Genomic DNA, 23,595 nt, shown 5'->3' with positions numbered 1-23,595 from the left:
CACACAAAACAAGAGCAGAAAGTCCTTTACATTTTAATGTAAATGAAAGTCCTTTTGGTTTGTGGTAGAGACGGTCTTGTATAATCCTTATACACTAAAGGGAGTCAAATTTACCAAAATATTGTGCAACAAAATCTATGAAAACCCTGAAAAGCTCAACTTAAACAGTGTTTCTTACTCCACGCAGTTCACGCAGGCCGAGCCTGAGTAAAATGGACCCAATCAGATCTTCGGCTGTAATTTACACGACTTTTAAAAGGAGACATGCTGCTGCGGAGGTGTTGGATTATGGAAGGAACGCATGCAGCGCCGCAATCAGAAGGTTGCCGGTTCGAATCCCGATCAGACAAGGTTCCACTGATCAAAGCATCGTCCCCACACGCTGCTCCCCGGGCGCCTGTCATGGCTGCCCACTGCTCACCAAGGGTGATGGTTAAATACAGGTGACATTTCGTTGTATGCAAATGTGCTATGCTGCAATGTAGCACAATCACTTCACGTTCACCTTTTCCAGAACGTTGTGTGTTAACCCTGCACTTACTACCATTGTGTAGACACTTAACTGAGTGTCTCCAGGGGGACTGTCCCTGTCACTATTGACTGCAAGTTGCTCTAGATAAGGGCATCTGGTAAATGATATAAATGTAAATGTTTGTGGGTCAATTCCCCTCACCTGCTGAAATCCTTCTCGGTCTCCAGCTCCTCCTCTCCATGACCCAAACGGAGGAGGTGCCGCTCATCGATGTCTAGAGCCATGATCTTCTCAAACAGCTGGTTCAGAGCCTGCAACCAACAAACTCGAAGGCTGAACACACCAGGACACACACTTCAAAAGCAGAGCAAAGCACAGGCTTTACCTTTAGACTTTGGCTTTGATAATAGAAAAGAGCCTTAAAAGAACAGCACACAACACAGCATTTACATGTTAAACTGCATCACTACTCAATTCTAAATGTTGTCTGTTGGGATTGTCAGTAGAGTGACTCCAGCTTGGTCGCACAAATGCATTCACACCAAAAGAAGTTAAAGAACTGGAGAACCATACCAGCTGCTGGTTCCTACCTGGTTGGAATGAGTCACAATAAGAGTCCTCTGCTCTGGAAAGTTGTGATAGACGTTCGAAATGATCTGCACGGCTACGTCCGTCTTGCCCGTACCTGGGGGACCGACTACCTAAAAACCATGAGGCGGAATAAAGGTATCAAAATGCAAATAAACCCCATTATGTGGATTAACATTGCAAAGAGGAGAACCCCCGAGCTATAGCAACAACGCCAATAATACTACATATTGCATGAGTCCAGCTACCTGCCTGCATCAATTGCTTGACCGCACAAGAAAAAATTGGTTTTAATGTTGACTAAAATAGACCAAATCAGCTAAATGGACTATTTAAAAATAATATAAGCACCTCATTTAATAATGATTTCTTCTTAACATTATAAAAGATGTAAGGGTATTCAAAGATTACTCGGTATCAGCATCAGCCACGTTATTATTTGAAAGACTGGTACTGGCGTAGAATTTCAGAATCGTTGCATCCCTAGTCTAAATTCGAATCCGATCCAGGCTTAACTGGCCTGAAGCTGCTCTGATTGACATGTGAGGTCAGGGAGGCCATTACAAAACCCAAGGACTAAAAGCCTCAAAACAAAGCCACTCCGGCCGACTGGGTCTGTCTGCTCCTTAATTGGTCTGGTCTGGTCTCGACTTGAACGGGGCGCTGATTCAGAAAGATGGGACTGCTGAGCCAAACAAACCGTCGCTGAGCCCTCAACCACTGACAACCGTCCGTCAGCGCAAAGCGAGACACGACGCCGACAACCGGACACACAGTGCGGTGAAATGGTGCGTTACTCACTGAATTGTATTTGAAAGCATGGTTTTTGATAGCTTTGTTTTAGTGTGTGTGGGGGGGCTTCAGCCTTGGCCGTTAATAACAAGACGCCTGGGGAGGTGGTGGGTGGGCCGGGGGCCAGAGACGGCACTGCCGCCGCAGGGTTTTTTTTATGACTCCGCTGATGGCCAAGAAGACATATTTACTCACGGGGATGCGCTCAATAAATCTGCCCCCGTCCACCGTGCCGGCTACCAATCAGCAGCCGCACATCTTTCACCCTGGTAACCAGGTGGGCTGGAATGGGTGGAGGATGGTGCAGCACGGTAAAGTGCAGTCTTACAGCACCATAATTCATCGTTTCATCGCTTAATTAAAAAAATAAACTATGTTTGATCCTGTTATATGAATATAAAATTATGAGTCGAAAGGCTATTTATGAGCAAGTTTTTTTTTTTAAGAAATTAAACGCGTCTTACCATTGTGAGGCCCGGCTGCATACCCGCCCGGATCGCTTCAATCTGCGGGGTGTAAATGGGATGGTGTTCCTGTCAATGACAACGAGCCAGTCATTAGGGCCCAAGGAGGGAAATTAAAATGCTTTAAAATATGTCTTTCTGGCACCAAGCACCAGGACGCAGACGTCTACAGTGGCGCCGACGCTCAGCAATGTGCAGCTCCTCTGGGCGCGTTAATTAATTTCCCAGTTAAGGAGGAGAGGACGTATCCGCTTCACTGCTTCCTGAAGAAGGAATTCACAGCGAGGGCAGAATTTTGACAGGAATCATTTGACCGCCGGATTCGTGTTGTCGGATTAAGCACTAACAGCGGCTGACATTTTGTCGGTAAACTGCGAGGGCCGAAGTCTCTCGGGCTGAAACACAAAACGATTTGAACGCTACGCCTTTCTGCTCCCGTGGCTTGGCTCGCGCCGCCCTCCGGGCCGGCTCGGCTTGCCCCCCGCCCCGCCTCCGGGTGCTCTAAACTCAGCCTGGCACGCCGAAGGGGGGCAAACAAAGGGCAGGTGCCTTACCGCAGGCCTCCGGGCTTCCGGACACGGCTGGGTGCGACGAGAACAGACTGGCAGAAGGGATGGCAGGGCTACAAATGTACTATAAGATGGATCACCCAGGTTAAAACGAGGGCATTTGTGGTAATTGTACACAACGTATTTAAATAAAAAGCAGGTCAGGGGATCAAAAGAAAAGGAAATCACGTGGTGTGCAGCCTTATTCCTGTGATCCATGAAAAGGAGAATGGTGAAATAAATACAGTCTAATACAAACTTACTATAAGCAGCTAAAACTATCTATCTATCTATCTATCTATTTCTAGGCTCTTTTCCACCAGTTTAAAAGGAGTGATGAGCAGTATTAATCTACAATTCTGTCTTGAGCAGCTAAGCTCGAAGTTGCTCGTGTCCCAGTTCTCCTGCTTCTTTGAGGTCGCATCCTCTCTTCAGACAGAGCTCCATGCACGCGTTTTCATTCGTCTGTAGATCATTTCTTTTTAAAAAAAAGCCCTTTGACTTGGAGTGAGAATCAAATCATGTAATACGATGAAATATATACTCATTGCCCATGACTACGGTGGTATCAACATATGGTCATTTGCTATTATGTTGCAGGGCAGATCTCAACTGCATAATAATGGCAAGAAAATAAAGCCTTACAATTCTAAAAGATTTTTTATCAGAAATCCCTATAATCAATTGAAAGAGAAACAGTTACTATGTGTGTTGTATAACTAAATTCTGCTACTGTATGTTTCTCATACAGGTTCAAGTGTTCTATATATTGTAACAATATAGTAGATAGCAGATACAAGAATATATTATGAAAGGAAGTATTATGCTGTCATATCTTGGAATGCATTTGTTTAAATTGTGTCTTAATATATGTTCAAAAGATTTTGCAGGATTTTAGCAGAAGTCCATAATTGTGACTAATGTGTAATGTATAGACGGGCTAAAAGCTTAAGTAAAATATATATAAATTAAAACAGGTCACCCCACCCACTCTCACCGTTTGGGCTGGTTGTATGGGTACGGCCCTCGGTTGGGGATAACATGTGGCTCGACCAGTAATATGCGACCTTCCTCCCGCTTCTCTTTGTTGTCTTCCCCGTCCTCTGCCTTTCTTTTCTTTCCTTTCACATTTGATACAGGGAACGTGATCCTACACGGAAAATAAACCATTAAAGAAAGGCTGAAGGGGGAAAAATTCTTTAAAATCTCATCAGGATAATTTTGTGTTGTCCTGACCTGAAGGGAGGTATGTGTAGAGCAGGGTCATCCACCTTGACCTTCACCGCGTAATCAGGGAAACAAGCTCTCAAGTGCTCCAGGGACAGGAAGGTGTCGTTGAAGTCCAGGGTGGAGATCTGATTGGGCATCTTGGAGTAGTGGGCGCTGCCAGGGTCCCCGTAACCGAGGATGATGTCATGCAACCAATCAGGAACAACGCACTCGGTGTTCATCAGGTTCCTAATGGTCTCCAGCACGGCCTGTTAAAACACATCAATGACAGTTGACATCAAACCAAAACCAGAGAGGAATGGTTGAGATAAGAAATACTTATGTATTATCAGAGGTGTGGGTCTTGTTCATCACCATGTGTTGATTAATCAAAGTTGGGGGGTTGTTTCTTTGTCTGCACCAATTCATGTTTTAAACTCTCACTTCATGACATCTGACAATGTCATTTTACAATTCAAATTTTTTAATAAAGTAGCAATTAGAGCACTTTCATCGAGCACCATTCCCAAGAATGCCTTCGGGTGATCAACAATCAGTACCAGGTTAAATTTTGATTTAATTAGAGCTAGAAACGCACCAAAATTATAAAAAAAATTGTGAGCAACATAGATCCGAGCGGCTGCAGATGCGAGAATCTACCGTTCCGTTCCCAAGTTGCTATAAAAAGGCCTGAATTTTAACGAGGCACTCAAAACCGCCCTTTTATCATAATTAACAAGAACACAAAAATAATCTGAAGCATCATGCTGGACTGCTATTAAAAGGCATACTTTGTTATTTTGGACCATGTGCCTTTGATCCTCTCCCGTTTCTGAGATGAACATAATGGGAGCAGACATTAAAAGCGGCGCCTCTCTGCTGCTAGCGGGCAGAGACGCGCAGACATTACCCCTCACAACGCTCAACCACATACAGAACGTAATAAATGAACACAAAGGAGAAAATGGGCCTCGCACGAAACCTCCTTGAGAGACTGAGGTCAACCTAAAGTCGCCCCACAGCCTCCTGGGAAAGGGGCCAGTGTAAACCAGTGCTCGGCTTCTGGACCACCGCTATCCCTGCCATCAATCAGATCAGGAGGCAGGAACAGGAGAGCAGAGAGGATTATGGGAGATGTTTCCACAGACCTTGAAGTTGTTCTCCTTGGGCTTGCGCCTCATGATGATGTTGAAGGTCTCGTAGGGGTCTTCGGTGCCACTCTGGATGGTGCTGGTCATGTCCTGTTGGTACTGGTTTGAGTCCAGCCACACCCTGTACGTTCTGCTGTCCCCTCTCAGCTTTGGCTTCGGTTCAGGACCTGGAAACACGCACCACTGATATGAACTTTACCAAATAAGGTTAAAATTAAATAAAATGTCAGAATGAATTGGTCACTGGTCACAAAATACAATCATTAACACAATTATTGTTCACAAAACGATTTCTGTCAGCCAGGGATTAATAAGATTTTATTGATACCAATGTGGCATTATGCAAATAAATAAATAAATAAATAAAAGGTTTACTAGGGAAATGATTGAGGGTTACTAAGCTCCGAGACTGAAAATCTCTGCTTCTTCAACAAACAGACACAAATTTTCTATTTGATGCCGAAATGAAACCTAAACTCAGATCAAAGGGATGTTTTAATTATTCGCTTCCCCCGACTGACTGTATACACGTTCAGGTAGAGGCAAGCAGCCCGAAGGGATGGAAACAGCCGCAAAATACAACCAGGAGCATCATGGGAGTTGCAATACACACACAGCCAGGCTCATACGAGCAGCTCCACAGAGACCAAGAACCACAGCTGTGAGTGACATGCGCCATTTTAAAACCAGGCTGTTATCCTCACCGAGCGATCAAACAAGTGCTGCTGGCCCCTCCTCCTCGTCCCAGTGCTAATTAAGAGCGGACTGTCTCCCACCGAGACAGAATCAGGGTGCCTGACGTGTCCCTGTCACTGCAAAAGTGCAGAGTCCGCATATTCGTCGACCTACTTAACTGCGGGATAAAAATAAAGGAAATCAACCGGACCCTTGTAGTTGCACGTTTCGCTGAAGATGCTAAAAGCTGACATGTTCATGTGCCGATATAAAAACGAGCATCTCTCAGCTGGGCCAGCTTTTAGTGGAGGGCTGTCACGCTACAAACAGAGAGATCACTAACGGTACGGCCCGTAAAACACCACCAACATTACGTGGCCAGTTTGTGAGAGGGACAAAACGAAAGTGCTCCACAGATTGCAGTGTGGGCAGATTTTTCCATCTCGGTGATCTGGACAGATGGTGGGCCTATTCAGCATCACTGCTGTGCTGAAGAAACACACTCACTTTCCGTAACTGCATGCATCGATATTTCCATAACTACTCAGGGCCGTGGCTTCCGGAGCCAATCGAAGCACACTGAGCACCAGGGGTGTCACTGTACCGGTATCCCGCGTATCTCGGTTTTGGGATCACTCGTTTCGGTTTGTTTTTGTGCGTAAAGAGAACGCGCAGTGTTTTATCTGAAGTGTTTTGTGTCTCAGCTCCTCCGCTAGTGCTCGCCATGCCTGTTTGTGCAAAACGAAATCCTGTGATCCATAAAGGCGCATTGGACCGAACGGTTCAATGTCTTAAAGAGTATTGTTGCGCCCCTACTGGCCACAGGGCCACACACACACACACACACATCATTCTCACACACTACGGTAAACACACCTACGTCGCCAATCCAACTAGAGGAAAAATACCCAGAGTACCCGGAGGAATCCAGCAGAGACTCATTGTGAGGTTACATTTAACAATACGCAAGATGGTAGACTGAACACCATGTACCATGACACACAGACAATTTGGATACAGCAACACACTATGGAAATTAATGGTCTTTGAGACATACTGTATGTGATTTTGGGCTATAAATGTTGTTGTTGTTGTTGTTATTACTGTGAGTGACTATGGCAGCTGGGACACTTTCCAAAATGTGATTTTCTGAAATTGATGGAAATATTAAGTGTGTAATGTCCTGCTTGAGTGGATTGATAGTTTGTGCTAAATGCTGCTGACAAAAATAGACCTAAAGCTGTGTAATGAGGAGACATTCCATACACATAGAGAGGCAGTGGTGTCTTAGCGGTTGAGAAAGGTTGCCGGTTCGAATCCCGAGCTGCCAAGGTGCCACTGAGCAAAGTACCATCCCCACACACGATGGGTTAAACGCAGGACACATTTTGATGTGTGCACAGTCTGCTGTGCTGCAGTGTTTCACAGTGACAAAATCACATTCGGAGCAGGGAATGTTTCTCCAGTCGAACTCACCTTCCTCGATTACACGGCCTTTATCGTCCAGCATCCCCTGCACCTCACAGCCCCTCACGTACACCAGGCCCACCTGCTCCACGAAAGGCTGTCGTCGGTCAAAGCGTGTCCCATAGGGCAGGTTGGGGCGCACCGTGATCAGAAAACAAACGTCATGTTTCCGCAACCCTGAGGATGGAGGGGGTTGAGGAGTAGGAGGCCGAGAAATAAAGCGAGGGAAGGAAACAGCACGGTCAGCACTAGCTGATCTTTAAAACATGAAGCCTAAATTATCAGACCACCAATGCGCCCCTTGCACCAACTCAAAGACAACGAAAAATATAAAGAGATCAAGAAATCCAGTGCTGGTGCTCTGTCCCACCGATTTCTACGTTATGCAAGACGAAGCCTCACCACGCATTCCCACAGGACATTGGTCCTCGGGTCCGCCAGGATTAAACGTACCTCATTAGCATAATGGATATTCACAATAACTATTTATACGAACTGAATCTCTACTATTGGAAGGAAAAATTTGACACCACTATTACATTTGCTGTGGACTGGTAAGTGTCCTACATGCATAATGAAAAATAAGAACAAGGCTGATATGAGGTTGTAGATCAGCCATTTATAATAAAACACGCATAACCAGTTCTGACTGTATAATAATAATAATAATAATAAAGTGATGGAGCTCTGTGTACAATTTAAGGGGATTTTATTTTCTGAAATAAACAACTGAATATAGTATTTCCATTCTGGATTATGGCCCATTCTATATTAAATAGAATACATCAAGTGGGAGGAGCATCCAGGCATAAGTGACATTTTGTTAATTTTGCGAGAGCAAAATAAATACCATATTTTGTGGTATTTAATCTTTACAAAGTTTGCGTTGTTTTTTTGTGTTTTTTTTTTTAAAGATTAAAACACATTTCTTTAAACCCGTGGATGATTATTTATTATGCTTCCATGAAGGTTCCACAAAGTTCAGTTTTTTTTCCTAGTGTAAGTCTAAAACATTGTCTCTTGAATTGTGGTTCTTATTGTTAAACCACCACAAGTTTTATTTGCGAGAGAAAAGGACATTCAGATTGTTGAAATCTAAAAACGTACCTTTAATCTACGAGTTAACAGAAGTCCTGAATCTATGATTTTATGAGGCTGGGTTAGAGATATAATATCGTTTGCCCTTCTGAATGTGATTGTGTTCAGCATATCCCAGATGGTGTGGTCATCACATCAGCAAAAAAATAGTTGCTATTTTTAACAGATGGCTATAAAACAAGACCACTTAGTATTCCAGTAAAAAGTGACCCACCTTCCCACTCGAACTTGATTTCATTGCGCACGTTCAGGTTAATGGTAACATCGGCCCTGACACGAGCAGGCCAGTCTTCGCCAATGTTGGGCTTGGCCACCTCCACGATGGAGAAGGAGACAATAGGTTGGGCCATCCTGGCCCAGCCGCCGAACACAACTCCACCATACTCAGACTGCCTGCAGAGAACGACAAGAGACAATGAAATCTCCTAAAAATAAAAAAAAAGTAATATTTCTTCATTCAGAAACAATTTAAAAAAAAAAAAAAAAAAAAAAAAAACACCATACATCTTGCTACAATCACCTTGACCCTGATAAACACACAAGTGTTCCTGCTCGTGAGCAGCATTAACCGTGGACAAGAGCATCACATGAGAGAATTTATGTGAATAGGGCCCCATCCAGAACACTTTTCTCTAAAATAGGTTTTTGGTGTCTAAACAACTTGCTTCCACATGGGAGCGTTATCTGAAATGTTGTCGTCCACACGGTGACGCAGTGGGGTTATAGGTCAGGTTGGAGGCTGGGCTAATACGTCAGCATTTTCACCACTTCGCTGTCCACGCAGAGACACAGAAAAGAGAAATTCACTCTGGAACACGTCTCAGAAAATAAGTGGTCTGGTTCCCTGGAACACCGTTTCTGTGTAGACACAAGGCCAGATCGGATAGATATTTTCCAGTTTTAGAGAAAACGTTGTCATGTGGACGGGGCCCAGGTGTTTGATGGCGGCAATACCATGGCTTCATTCTGCAAACCACATCTTCTATATCTTGTCTGATTTCATAGGTGGACTCCAGGCGGAACAGGTTGAAGTTCCTCAGGAGGTAGTCGTGAAGGGTCAGAAATTGCAAATTCAACTTTGGGAGGGCTAAACAACCTGGGGAAAAAACAATAAAAACAGCAAACCTTATTTACATCCTACACACTACTATAAAGCAATCCCAGTTCGATCTGACTCAGTTTGCCACAGGTTTATCCAACTGCTGTAGACGCTGAACTTCATTAGAATGGAGAAGGCTAGAGTATCAGGGCCGCTAAGTGCTTTTGGAGATAGAGATCTGCTATTCTGACAGGCGTAAGTCGCAAAAGCCGATTCACACCGTAAGCGAGTCGGGGCAGAGCCTGGTGTAACAGAATGAAGGATGCTGAGGGGCAGGGCCGCACCTTCTCCTGAGTAGTATTCAGTAGGGACTATGTTCTGATCCCAGATTATCTTCTCTGTCGGGTAGAGGGGCATCTGGTTAAGTTGCTCGATCTGTGAGATTCTCCTTTCGTGACGAGACACCTGTGTGCGAAAGATAGAAACAGAGTTAACACACGAGTTAAAAAAAAATAAATAAAAAATAAAATAATAAAAAAAAAAAACTTTGGATAAATGCTCCGCAACCTTTGACAAAGTTTGTTTTACAATTTCCTGACTTTTTTTTTTTTTTTTTTGTACGTGATTTGAAGGTTAACCATGTTGTCACTTATGTACAGTTCTCAGCCAATGCAAGGGCTGCTTTCAATTTAACTACAATTGTAGAATCCTCAAAAGAAATATAACTACAAACCTGCAAACACATCATCTGAATTCCATAATAACCACCCAAGGGTGAATTTATGTTGATCCAGTACTTGCAGCTTGTGTTAATTATTAGGGGTGCACGATTAAGATAATGAGACTATTCAATTCCAATTCTTGAGCTCGCAATTCGATTCAAAACGATTCTTGATTCCAAACGTTCATTATTTTTTTTATTTTCCATCAGTCTGATACGAAATACAGACACATTACAAAAATATAAACTGCAAACCTTCAACTTAAACACCTTAAATCGCGCCGTTGCAAAATGGGAAATATGAATTGATTGAATTTGAATCGTAGAGATATCTGCCTTCGACACAGTTAATCATGAAATTCTTCTCAACACACTCTCAGATTTAGGAGTTACAGGAACCGTACTAAATTGGTTCACCTCTTATCTTCACGACAGGTCTTTCAAGGTATCATGGGGAGGTGAGACATCTGTCCTCTCTAGGGTAACCACAGGGGTTCCACAAGGCTCTGTCCTTGGCCCCCTTCTATTCTCAATATACACTCGCATCACATCATCCAATCACATGGCTTCTCTTATCACTCTTACACTGATGACACCCAGCTCTATTTGTCTTTCCCACCAGAAGATGCCACTATAGCAACAACAATTTCGGCCTGTCTCTCAGACATATCGGCATAGATGTCTGAGCGACACCTCCAACTCAACCTATCCAAAACCGAGATTCTGATCTTTCCGGGCAACAACTCCACTCAGCAAAACCTCTCAATTCAAATTGGCTAGCTACTGTTAACACCCACGGCGTCTGCAAAAAGCCTTGGCATTTGGATTGATGACAAACTGAGTTTGAACCATCACGTTGCTATGATCTCCAGATCCTGCAGGTTCACTCTCTACAACATTCGCAAGATTTGGCCTTTTCTCTCACAACAGGCTACGCAGCTCCTCGTCCAGCCAATGGTCATCTCCAAACTCGACTATTGTAACTCTCTCCTGGCTGGAGCCTCTGCAGTCACCATAAAACCACTCCAGATGATCCAAAATACGGCAGACCGTCTCATCTTCAATCAGCCGAAATACACCCATGTTACACCTCTTACCTCTCTCCACCCGGTAGCTGCTCGCATCGAGTTCAAATCCTTGATGCTCGCCTACAGGGCTGTAAATGGAACTGCACCCTCCTATATCAATACAATACTACCTAGCTACACTCCTGCACGCTCTCTCAGATCGGCAAATGAAATGAGACTGAAAATTCCTTCTTCACGGGGTCTCCGATTCCAATCATCTCTGTTCTCCGTTGTTGTCCCTGGCTGGTGGAACAACCTGCCCTCCTCCACACGACTAGCCGAGACTACCACCACTTTTAAGAAGCAGGTGAAAACCCACTTACTCAAAAAATATTTCAGACAAATCTAACACTTACACACACATGCGTACACATTGCACAAAACAATACCAAAATATATATATACATTATAATTTTTTCTTCGTCTAGCACTTAATCTCCGAGCATGCTTTGCTGACAAGTTAGGCCTTATCAGGGCTCTTAGTTTGTAAACTCAAAATTCTATAAAAATCGAACGAGAATTGCTGGTGTCTTCCTCTTGTAAGTCGCTTTGGATAAAAGCGTCTGCTAAATAAAGTAAAGATACGCGATTCTTTTGTGAATTGATTTTTTTTGCACACCCCTATTATTTTAACTTACTTGTTGCAAAAGGCTCTATTTACTGTGACGTTACGATGCTTTTCTGAGCCAATAACAGCTAAGCAATTTAAACTGAGCCAGAACAAACGCTTTACCAACATATGCTCGCTTGACTTTTGTCGTAAATAATTTCAATCTAATTACATCTTAAGACCCCCTGAAGCATCTAATGCTTTGTAACAGTGTGTGACGCATTGATTTGAAGACCAGGCTAAGGCTACAGTTCTAATATTGACATGCTAAATGCTCAGCTGGCTGATATAAGTACTTTTGTAATATTAAGACATATTATGCATGACACAGCCTTTCAGAAGGTCATGACAGAGTGGGGCTTTCAGCATATGTGCTGGTCACAGATGCGAGACAGAGTGACAAAATAGCGAGAGACGGAAGGAAGGGAAGGAGAACTCTGCAGTGCCAGGGCGGCACTAGGAACACTCCTGCGTGACTCCGCTGACAATTTCAGCCCGGAGAACCATCGGCAGCCACCTCCCAGCTCATTACCATAACACACACACACACACACACACACAGGGCCTTACGCCTTCAGCCTGCACACTTCTGCCAGTGTGTGTGTCAGATCAGAGAGACAACGTGCGAAAATAAGATTCTCACCTCCTGATTTGAGTTCTGCAGTGCAAAAAGCTGTTCTCAGCATGCTGCACTCTGCCAATCTGCCCAAACCGTGGGGCGTAGAGAAGAGTTCGCTTTTAAATCACTAGAAGGCCGATTGTGAAAACACAAACTTCGCCACCGTAGGCCTGATGCTGCATATTCCCAGCACCATATCAAACATGGGGAGTGTGTTCACTAACGTCACAGCAACTTTGGTAGAAAATAACACTACACTCCTAGCATACGGAATAACATACAGCCGGAGCTTGGTGATCAACTGTGGGCATAAAAAAAATTCTGCCTTGTGAAGAGAACATCCCCGAGGGTCATAAGTACTTGAACCAAAGACTTTTTTTTATTTTTTACATTATTTTAATTCTATCTGGGAGAAGCAAACCTTTTTAAAGCTTAATTATGTTCTTTATCTCTTAAGTGACCTGCTTACTGCTGCTGGCGGCCATGGGCTGGGCACATAACGAAGGCCTGGTCTTCGGGGACTGTTGCCTCTTGGCAACGCAGGACACTCAGATTAGTGGACCAACCATTGCCGCACCGACGCCATGAGTTAATTACAACCGAGCATCCGCTGCTTCTTCAACGGGGCTTCGGAATGGATGATTAGGAAGAGGACGCCGTTTCCATACTGCTGCTGGTGATGGCAGTGAGGAGGTCACTAACTAACTTCGTCCCCTCTTTACCTCCCATGACCAACTAGAGGCTGTAATAGGATTCAAATGCAAACGCAATAAAGAGAAGCAAAGTCAAATGGGCAAAAACGGCCTTCTGGTGCAGCGTGCACAAACCTTGTCGCCCTTGTTGTTAAGGAAAATTATATTCTTGTGCAGGAGAATAAAAAAGTCCCGGACACTCGTTCAGCTTGGTTTGGTGCCAACAAAGAGATGTTCTATTAAGCTCAGGACGATGCATTATTCATGTCCAAACAAACCTACCAGCAGCTCCAGCAGGACCTCTCGGTCATAAGTTGTGTCTTGCCCCTCCTGCAGCTCTGGGAGAAGGCACAGGTACGAGGCCACCCGGTGGAGGGTGTTTGGACTGCAAGAATGTAAAATCAGAAAAATCAGTGACCTTGCAGCAATATAGCTACATGCCATAAGAAACAGACCAGATATTTATTTAACATATGCAATCCTTCAGCATGCTTGTCCCCACCCCACCTACCCATCATTTGACCACTTTAATGGCACGTTTGTGCCCAGTCAGCATGGAAGCACGTTCACATCGATAAAGCAGGATTATGTAAGTCCCTGGCCACAAGCCTGCAACTAATCGCATTTCACGTCTGCGTGTCATAAAGATCAGTTCATGGACTAGATCCTGAATAGATGGATGTCCAACCTACAGCCATTGGATTTTTGTTATTGCATTTATTTAGTTTTATGTATTTACAAAACCAGCATATTAACAAAGAATTAATATTAAAACACTCAAAGTTGAACATTGACAAGGGAAACTAGACACACCAAACTCATTTACATTACAAAGGTTCCTGGAATATTGAAATTTACATACAGGATCTAGCCACAGATATACAAAAACCGGCCATTCGAATTATAGCTAAATAAAGAAACTAAAATGATCCTTTTCTGGTCATAATTCTAGTCATAGTCACAGGTTCATACCCCACTTACAGCCATCGTGTCCCTGAGCAAGATACTCAACCATGTGTGTCTCCAGGGGGACGGTCCCTGTAACTACTGATAGGTAGTTACTGATAGGTAGTTACAGGGACACTCTGTCCCTGGGTCACTCTGGGTAATGGCTTAAATACTATCTGTCTAATATTCAGTTTGTGCCTGCTCATCCCAATGCTGCTGCTCCAGACAGACAACAAAATAAGTAATTTTGTGACTAGAGTCAGAACAGAAGAGCAAGGGACAGAAAGAATAGGACATGTGCACGAGTGATAACAGCACGCTTGTGTGTTTTGAGGACTTGGCGGATCATTTGGAAATGATGCGGAGTCGGACAGCTTAGCAGGGGGCAGCGCCCAGCGAAATATCTGGCTTTAGAGAGTCTCTCTCCTCACCAAAAAAAAAAGTGCCTTGTTAAATCTGATCAGCACATTTGGAGTTCTCCAAGCAGCTTTGATGAACGGGGGAGCGAGGCGACTGTCGGGTCGTTGTCTGACTGCTTTTATCCACGAGAACACATGAAACCGCTCTTCAGCAAATCCAGGAAGACGGATAAAGCTGAGAGTGACACTGTTCCGTAGCTCAGCGCAAAAAAATAAACCACTAAGCCAGAGAGCGGAGTAGGAAAATCAGTTTCACTCGGTTTAGAATTATGAGCACTATCCTCACTCAAACTTTATTGCAACTAAGCTTCCAACGGGCATCGCAATATAAGAGCAGATATGTGATAATTAGTAAATAACAGGTCACGCTACAAGTTCGTAGGGTGACAAACATGATTTAAATGGTCATTTATTTGCTTAGTGAATGCTTAAAAGGGGAACATTTAACGCAGTTCTGATGGACACCATTAGGGGAGTGCCGGGAATTGAAGGGTAACAGGAAGATTGGAACAGTTTTTTGTTTTTGTTTTTTTTTTAAACCTCTCCTGACAAGATCTCAAACTATTTGCCATTACATGTGGATGATTTTTTTTGTGTCAAAGATTCCAAGTTAACGGTTCAAATTAATGAAGCAGTTTCTGCGAACGTTTTCCAAGTGGTTTGGACAAGAGAATCTTCACAAAGTCAAGCTAAGCTCCAATAAAAAACATAGGAGCCTATCAGTGTGATCTCATTACACCTCCCCCCTCTTAAAGAAAAAGCTTTTGTAACATTCCAGACCTTGTTAATGTTAATTCCAGCATCATCTCAAACTTTCGTGTTTCATTTGGCTTCCCTTTTCATAATTAACCATTTTTATATGTTGACCAACATAAAGGGTGTGAGTCCATATATACCATTTACAGCATTTATCAGACGCCCTTATCCAGAGCGACTTACAATCAGTAGTTACAGGGACAGTCCCCCCCTGGAGCAACTTAGGGTTAAGTGTCTTGCTCAGGGACACAATGGTAGTAAGCGGGGTTTGAACCTGGGTCTTCTGGTTCATAGGCGAGAAGGTTACCCACTAGGCTTTTACCACCCATACCACTCCTTTATCCAAACAGCTCCAGGATGCTTTGATCATGTCATTGAAAGTGAAAGTGAAGTGATGGTCATTGTGAAGCACTGCAGCACAGCACATGGTGACATGATGAAATTTGTCCTCTGCATTTAAAGCTGCATCATAAAGACAGTTATACACTTAGACCCACACATTCAGAAAAAACAAAGCACAATGATCTAGACCATGTGCAAGTTGAAGCACCACAGGGGGCAAGTTGAAGCACCACAGGGGTTCACACATTAGCTGTGTCGGTAGCCCCAGTACTAACAGGATCCGACCGACACGACTGTTCAAAGCATCCTCAAGCTCCGGCAAATCGATTCAATTAATTAGCTCCGTCTTCCTATCTGACCAAAGCCCAGTGCCGGTTCAAGGACTTATCTGCTGCAATAACGCCTGGACGCTACACAGCCTTCCTGGTCGATACGGACCCACGTCCTCTTAATGAGGAAAAAACACACGAGGCGCATTAGGGTGGTTAGACTGCACAGATACACTTGTCAGTCAAGGAGGTGATAACCAGATGTACCTGAGCTGGCCGAACTGTTTGGTGAGGGACTCTCGTGTGTCTACTGCAGCCACGTTGGACAGGGCGAAGTCCTGAAGCTCTGGGAAGTGCGCAAAAGCGGCTCTCTGTAAAGTAGACAAGGGCACACGTTAGCACATTTTTCTTAAAGAGGCTACGTCAAACAGCCTCTGAGAACCAATCAAAATTCTGCCAGGGATCGATGTGGATAGAACTAGCTTAAGAAATTCAGTTATTAATTTCTAACTGAATTTATTAATCTTCCATCTGCACAGACCGTCCGTCCCTCACCATGTGTCCCCGGGCCCTGGGCTCCACTGGTGAAAGACAGGAGTGCAGATGAGGAGGAAACCGAATTCCTGCTGCGGCAGCACCGGCAAACCAGACCAGCTCCCAGCAAAAAACGTTATAAGCAGCGGAAAAAGACGCAGAGGCGTAGACAGCAGGGGGATGCTCAACGCTGGACACTCGTCCCACTTCATTTAGTGCAAGAGTCCAGATCCGGTCAAATAGCCCAGTCATATGTGGAGTCATTAAAGTTTCATAGGGGTACTTCTGCAAAGCTACTCATGCAAAATCTCCTCTCTTTAATGGAACTGAGATCTGAAAACTCTCCAGAAATTTACAATCTGTAGTGACCGGGACAGTCCCCCCTGCAGACACTTGGGCTTAAGTGTCTTGCTCAGGGACACAATGGTAGTAAGTGTGGCTTGAACCTGGGACTTTGTGGGCTTCTGGTATATCAGCATTTAAACAGAAATTAACGGAGAAGCTTTAACCTCTTAGTCCAAAGCAGCAGTGGTGGCCTAGTGATTAAGGATTTGGCCCCATAATCAGAAGGTTGCCGGTTCGAATCCCAAGCTGCCAAGGTGCCATTGATCAAGGCACCGTCCCCACACACTGCTCACCAAGGGTGATGGTTAAAAGCAGAGCAGACATTTCATTGTGTCACCATGTGCTGTGCATCACAATGACAATCGCTTTACTTTCAAAGCCCTATATATTTTATATTAAATTACAGATATCAAAATGAATCAAAAAACTAAATGATACATACATAATACATATAAATACATATAAATAATTTACAGATTTGAGACAATGGTCTTTTAAATTTCTTTATTTTGCTCATGCTGTAAGGCTGTTTAAAATGTATTTATGAATTTTCACAAAATACCAATACTTGGTATTTTGCCTTGTTAATCTCAGAACAAGCCCTTTGGTTAGCGGTCTTGTTTTTAAAGTATACAAATTCTCCAAATTGTATAGTCACAAACTGGACATTTTGTTTGACTTCAAGCTCAGCATGTTCAGCATGTTTCCCCAAGTCTCAGATTCCAGCACCTTACATTTATTTTTCTTCACAAAGTGTAAAGTGTGGATTGTCCTGACGCAAACCGTGGCCTCTGAGACCATCTGACTCTGTTAATTACAATAAATCAAGTAAAAATGACCCAAATTTAAGTTCTTCTGGGCTGGTAACTAATAGAGCATAGATAGGGCATTTGATAAAACTTTAAAGAGATGCTAAAAAATATACTTGTTAATGACTACAATTACATTACAGAAGTTAGTGTATGTGTATAGTTATATATAAACAAGTGTAAAATTACGATAGTTAGCATCAAAAATCTGATCTGCATTTCTAAGTGAGCTATTTTTAAAGGTAAACCATCCACACAGCACAATGTTCCTTTAAGCTTGTAGAAAGTAAATAAAACTGCTGACACTGACTCTGAAGTTCCCCAGGCTCCAGGAATGAGCACCACGGAGCAGTTGTACATCATCACTCAGTACATTTACTTTATTAATGCAGTACCTGTGTGGTATGGGAACCGGGAACGGAGCAAAATCCTACCTGGAGAGAAGTGATTCTGTCATAATGCAGGTTGGTCATCTCCTTCTCTGTGAGGGCATTGCCCGTTTGATCATTTATCTCGAAGCCCGTGTAGAACGTCAGCATGTCCAGTAACTTAAAAAAAAAAAAAAAAAAAAGGTCATAGGTCACTAAGACATTCAGTATGTGATTTTTTTTTTTTTTTTTAGCTGCCCTGCCTCACCTGATTAAAGAGATGGCCCTCCTTCTCCCTCTGCGTCAGGCTGGAGAGGCGGCAGCTGACCAGAAGGTGCGAGTCGTCCAGCACAGTGTTAAACCAGCGACGGGTGGGGAGCAGGGCCTGACGGACAGAGAGGGTGCATTTAAGCACCACTGGATACAGGACAAACACTGGGAAAAAAAGCTAGTCCAGCGGCATAATGTTGATGGAGGGAGAAAATACATAAATAAATAAATTATTTTCTTAAAAAAAAAAAAAAATGTACTTAGTATGGTTTTTGATATCAATTAGCACTACTATTGATACTTAAATTCCAGTTTTGCACCTGGCGGTTCACAGAAAATCTGCACAGACTACAACAATTTTCAACAGGCATTGCAGTAGGCAGTCCCTCTCCCGGCCACCTGGAGGATGTTTTGTGAGACACCTCTTTAAACATGGCAGCTCCAGTGTTAATTTTGCAGCACCAAGCTTGCTAGAGCACTGAAAAAGTGAAAGTGATTGTCATTGTGATACACAGCACAGCACATGGTGACATGGTAAAATGTGTCCCCTGTATTTAAGCATCACCCTTGGTGAGCAGCCATGACAGGAGAAGTCCATTTGCAAAAAGTGCTTCAAAGTTGTCGCTATTAAGGCGTGCTTTTTTTTTTTGCTCAAAAACATTGAAATACATTTTTAATTTATTTGTTTGTGTTTTATAATCTATTGATTGTCATTTATTTATTTAGTGAGTGTGTGTGTGTGTGTATGTGTGTATATATATATATATATAAAAGAGAGAGAGAGACAGAGAGAGACAGAGAGAGACAGAGAGAGATTGTTTTATCTCCCCCTGTAGTATTAAAAATAGTATAGAGTTTGAAATTTCAGCCTAGTGCGGTATTACTTTCTGGTTACACTTGGCGTGACTGCAGTGAAAGGAGTGCATGAGCGGCAACCAATCATGTGTCCCATAAAAAAAGCCGACTGTTTGGCCAACGCATTTGCATTCAGGAAAATTGCATAAATGTAATTAGTAATCATAATATGATTAGTCAATTAGGGGCAGTGGTTGGCCAAGCAGGTAAAGAAATGGACACTTGATCAGAAAGTTGCCACTTCAAATCCCGAACCGCTTGTGTCACCATGTGCGGTGTTGTGTTTCACAATGACAATCACTACACTTTCACTTAAGGTGAATAGGAAGCACCTCTATGACACCTACACCTTACAGCTCATTACCACACTTTAAAAGCCTTCAATTTTGCAACTAATTTGTTAATTTGCCCTAATAAATGTCCTGAGTATTATTAAATTCATTATATTCCATTGCGATAGATGCTAGTAGATGCTAATATTCAGAAATTCTATATTACTTTCATTTACTAAGTTTGTTCTTGTGTTTCACCATCCAGGCAGCAAACAGTTCACATTTAGCACAAAACTGGCGTCTCCATTCTCAGAGCACCAAGACAATGAGCTGCGCCAGACCACAGCACACAAACCAGGATTGGCGCATGATTTATTTATCAGACACTCTCTGCTGCCCATGAGCAATTTGTGGATAATAAAGTTTCTCAGCAGCAGGGAGAATAAAAATCTTTATGTTTGGTCTTTTCTTCTGGAACCAAACCAAGATGTTAAAAGAGCCATAGCAGAGAGAGGGTGGAAAACAGGGTATGCAGAAGCAGAAAATATTGGGAGGCATAAATCGCGAAAGGGCACAGAACTATTTGTGCGTTTCCGTCCCCAGTGAAGTACAGTAGGCAAATTGGACTGAACGGCCTACTGGTAAAATGTCACTTTCTCCCAACCAGCAAAATGTAATGAGGACACAGGCAGTGTGCATGCAATCTAAACATTAGTTCTTTAAACAAAAGGCCTGTGCCCAGTGTCCTGGGATGGGATGGTAGCCTGGTGGGTAACAAAATCTTTCGATATGTGTCAATATATGGATTATTGCACAACAACCAATGTGAACGAGACATTATCCATGTTTAGAGCAGCTTTAATAAAAATAAATAAATAATTTTAAAAAAAAAATTTTAAAAACTTACCTCTAAGTCAATCATGAGCTCTATGAACCTCTCACAGTAGTGCACCACATCCAAGGAAACTTGGCCTGAAACAATGACATAGCACGTCAGGTGAGGGTAGAGTACGGTGGAGCGTAATATTGGTTTTGCTGGATGCTAGAGAACGTCAGCAACTCTGCCATTTCTCTACTAGCCCAGGCAACGAGGCCTGCTGAGGATAACAGGGACCCATTAGGTGGAGTGTGCCGCCTGGTGGGCCAGGAGGGCGGCGGAAGCTGACGAGAGGATTAGAGTTCTCTCCACCGCGGGACCTCAGCCCATGCTGAGGGTCTGCTCCCTGCAGGCACAGAAATGCCCAGAGGTGCAAGGCAGGTGGGAGGATGGGTGTGCAGCAAATCCAGCAAGAAAAATCACAGGAGGCGGGGCAAATGTCCACAGTACTATGAACACCAGGTGACAAGGGGATAATTTGCTTATGGAATAAAGTCCTTCTTAAAACTGAAGCTAGACGAGATCTGTTGATCTAGTACTGGCATGATAAGTGAGGTTAAAAAAAAAACAATAATAATAATAATTTCTCACCTGACTGTGGAACAGACATTAGAATCCCCCGGAATTTCTTAATGAGTGCTGACAAGAAGGTTCTTTCCATTTTGGCTCTGTGTATAAAAAAATAAATAAATAAATAAAAGTTGTGTACTCTGACATCAGGAGCCCACTGTGCAGTAAGCAGAAGGCAAGAGCATTGGGTCTTACTGCTCTGCAGCCTTCAACTCCATTTTTCTCATAGTTCTTCCGGATGAGATTCCAGAATTTCTGCAGCTTGGGGACCTTTTTCATCTCATGCTGGAGTCTAGACTACAAAATCAATATTGAAAAGTTGAATAACTCTTGAATGAACACAGAACTTTCTTGTGCGTCAAGTCCAATTAACTAGTGGACAAATGAAGGCACAAAACATTCTTTTAAGAACCTATCATAACATTAGACAGACAGCCAGGACTGAAAGCACTGCTTACCGGTAGGAGACACATCCACATAGGCAGGGAAATGAGCTGCTGCACCTGCTCTCTTATCAGATCCACCTCCTGAGAAAAAAATACAACTCCAAATGAATCAACAGATCCATATGCAATAGGCATGAGCATCCAGCACTATTTTAGCTGACAAGATGCTACTATTCAACTCGCGGGTATTGTTGTTGGGCCCTAGAGTTAAAAAGAGACAACAGTGCCATCTAGAGGACGGCAAAAGGAAATTCAGCACTGAAGTTACAGAAAAAGTGCAATTTTCAAAAGTGCAAAATTCATTATATTTTGGGTGTGCACACAGCTTCCCGGGCACTGCCCACTGCTCACTAAAAGGACACATTTCACTGTCACCGGGCACTGTGCTGCAGTGTTTCACAATGACAATCACTTCACTTTCATCACAAAATTGTGAAAAACTGGGACTGAATTTTCTATCATTAAGATATATCTATCTTAAATCTGGTTGTTGGTCTGGTTGTTGGCCCCACTTACTGGTGATTAGAGCACCAGTAAGTGGGGCCCTATGAACTCCGTGATGTGGAAAATGCGGACGGAATCGCGGGATCTAACAAATAAAAGGGAATCCGCTATAAATTGCAGAATTGTGTATAAGTGCCGTTTCTGGCCGCTGAAGCCCACCTCGCGTTTCCGGAGAAAAGAAGCAAACTAGCACGAGCCGCTCACGCCAGCCAACAAATCAGCCAATTCAAAACGTGGTTTTATTATCGCGGTTCCAGTTCATTATGCAAGTGGGCAGGTACATGTACATATTATTAACATGTAAATGGTTTACAAAAGCAGACAGTAAAACGCTCAAGCACTTTGTTGTACAGTGATTGAATGATGTGTCATACTGGAGGTTAGTTTTAGGTGAATGAATGTTTATAACGGAAAACATGGAATACAGGATAACTAAAAAGGAAAAAACGGAATTTAGGAAAGAATTAAAACGGATTTCATAGGGCCCCAAGTAAGTGTGAACTTTACGCACCAGGCTGTTAAAGCAATGATCCATGAAGAGCAGCAACACCGTCTGCTCACGCAGAGAGACGCCAGCCTCCTCCCCGGCCAGTGTCGCATTCATCACGCACTTAAAAAAGAAGGGGAAGTGCTCCGGCTCTTTCTTGAAAACCTAGGTTGAGGCAGAAGGCAGATGATCAGACACAATAACAGCCACAAGCCACCGGAAACGAACGTTTGAAAGCTCACCTCCCAGGCAGGAACATTTTCCCGGAACTTCTCGTTGACTATGCAACAGATAGACATGAGGTAGTCGTTGGTGGAGGCCTCGGGGGTGTAGTTCACCCACAGATAATTCTCCAAATACTGGCTGAACTCCAGCAACATGATCTTTCTTATGGCAAATCTGAAAAATCGGCAACAGCAGATAACAGTACTGCACAACACGGTACATAATGCATGTGACAACTGAATGAAATAACGACAGAAAGAAGACCTGATACGCACTTTGACTTGTAAATCTCCTTCTGATATACATCATCTATGACCTGAGTGCGCAAAAGGAAGTAAACATGAGTGTTAAATGGTGAAATTTACTTTTTGGTGGCCGGTGTAGAAACATCAGAAGCTAACCTTAGGATCAAAAGGCAGTTTATTCTTCACGTGGGGCGCCCAATATTTATTGGCCAACTGCAAGAGAAAGATAAAACAGAAAAGCCTACTTTACCCCAACCGAAAGACACAGTCGAACACTTTCAATGCAATGCAAAAAATAACATTGAATTTATTCGAATAACATTTAATTAATTGTGCGGTAACACTAGACACAACACTTTCACACATGATAAAGTTCCCGACAAGAAACACGTGGAGGGGGAAAACAGAAAATAGCCCCTTTATAAGAAAGCGAGAAGAACAAGCATCACTACCTGCGTGACATATTCGGCATTGATCTGCGAAACGGACGGCGCGGCCGTCTTCTTCACACGGGCGTCTTTCTCCATGTCTCGTAATCGAAGTCCAAGTACTGGAGGGGAGGAAAATAACGGCTTGTTAAATCACTGTTTTAAACTCCAATGGACACCGGGTTAGCAAAGACGCTAACTCGCCCGAGGCCGCGGCCGAGCAGGAAACGCGGGGAAATATCACGCGTGTGTTGCGGTTTGCGCTGAAATCTGAAGAAGGAACGTGTGGACTGTGCAGTTACTCACAGAACTTACATTTCAGAAAAACTCCAACGCGCACTTTCCTCCCTCCGACCGACTACGCTAGTTCAACGCTGGGAGGAAGTAAACGGTGAAGTGTTTCCGGGTCCCTCC

The 23,595-nt window shown here is 43.4% G+C and overlaps 1 protein-coding gene across 1 annotated transcript; it reads right to left on the bottom strand.

Annotated features, from left to right (window-relative positions):
• Positions 1-669: 669 nt before the first annotated feature.
• On the bottom strand, positions 670-23,573 carry LOC114774577 (RNA helicase aquarius-like). The gene is given in 26 exon segments (XM_028966367.1): positions 670-783; positions 1,063-1,173; positions 2,317-2,363; positions 2,366-2,385; positions 3,862-4,014; positions 4,101-4,342; positions 5,222-5,391; positions 7,376-7,543; positions 8,679-8,857; positions 9,419-9,560; positions 9,848-9,968; positions 13,495-13,597; positions 16,214-16,317; positions 18,069-18,182; positions 18,271-18,387; positions 20,307-20,371; positions 20,868-20,944; positions 21,042-21,067; positions 21,069-21,143; positions 21,305-21,373; positions 22,308-22,448; positions 22,526-22,682; positions 22,784-22,824; positions 22,910-22,966; positions 23,206-23,303; positions 23,497-23,573. Coding segments are annotated over 25 exon segments (2,688 nt in total). The 5' UTR covers positions 23,281-23,303; positions 23,497-23,573.
• Positions 23,574-23,595: the final 22 nt, after the last annotated feature.

This window comes from Denticeps clupeoides, unplaced genomic scaffold (genome assembly GCF_900700375.1).
Source record: "Denticeps clupeoides unplaced genomic scaffold, fDenClu1.1, whole genome shotgun sequence".
Classification (NCBI taxonomy): domain Eukaryota; kingdom Metazoa; phylum Chordata; class Actinopteri; order Clupeiformes; family Denticipitidae; genus Denticeps; species Denticeps clupeoides.
This window is presented reverse-complemented; position numbering and strand designations above follow the sequence as displayed.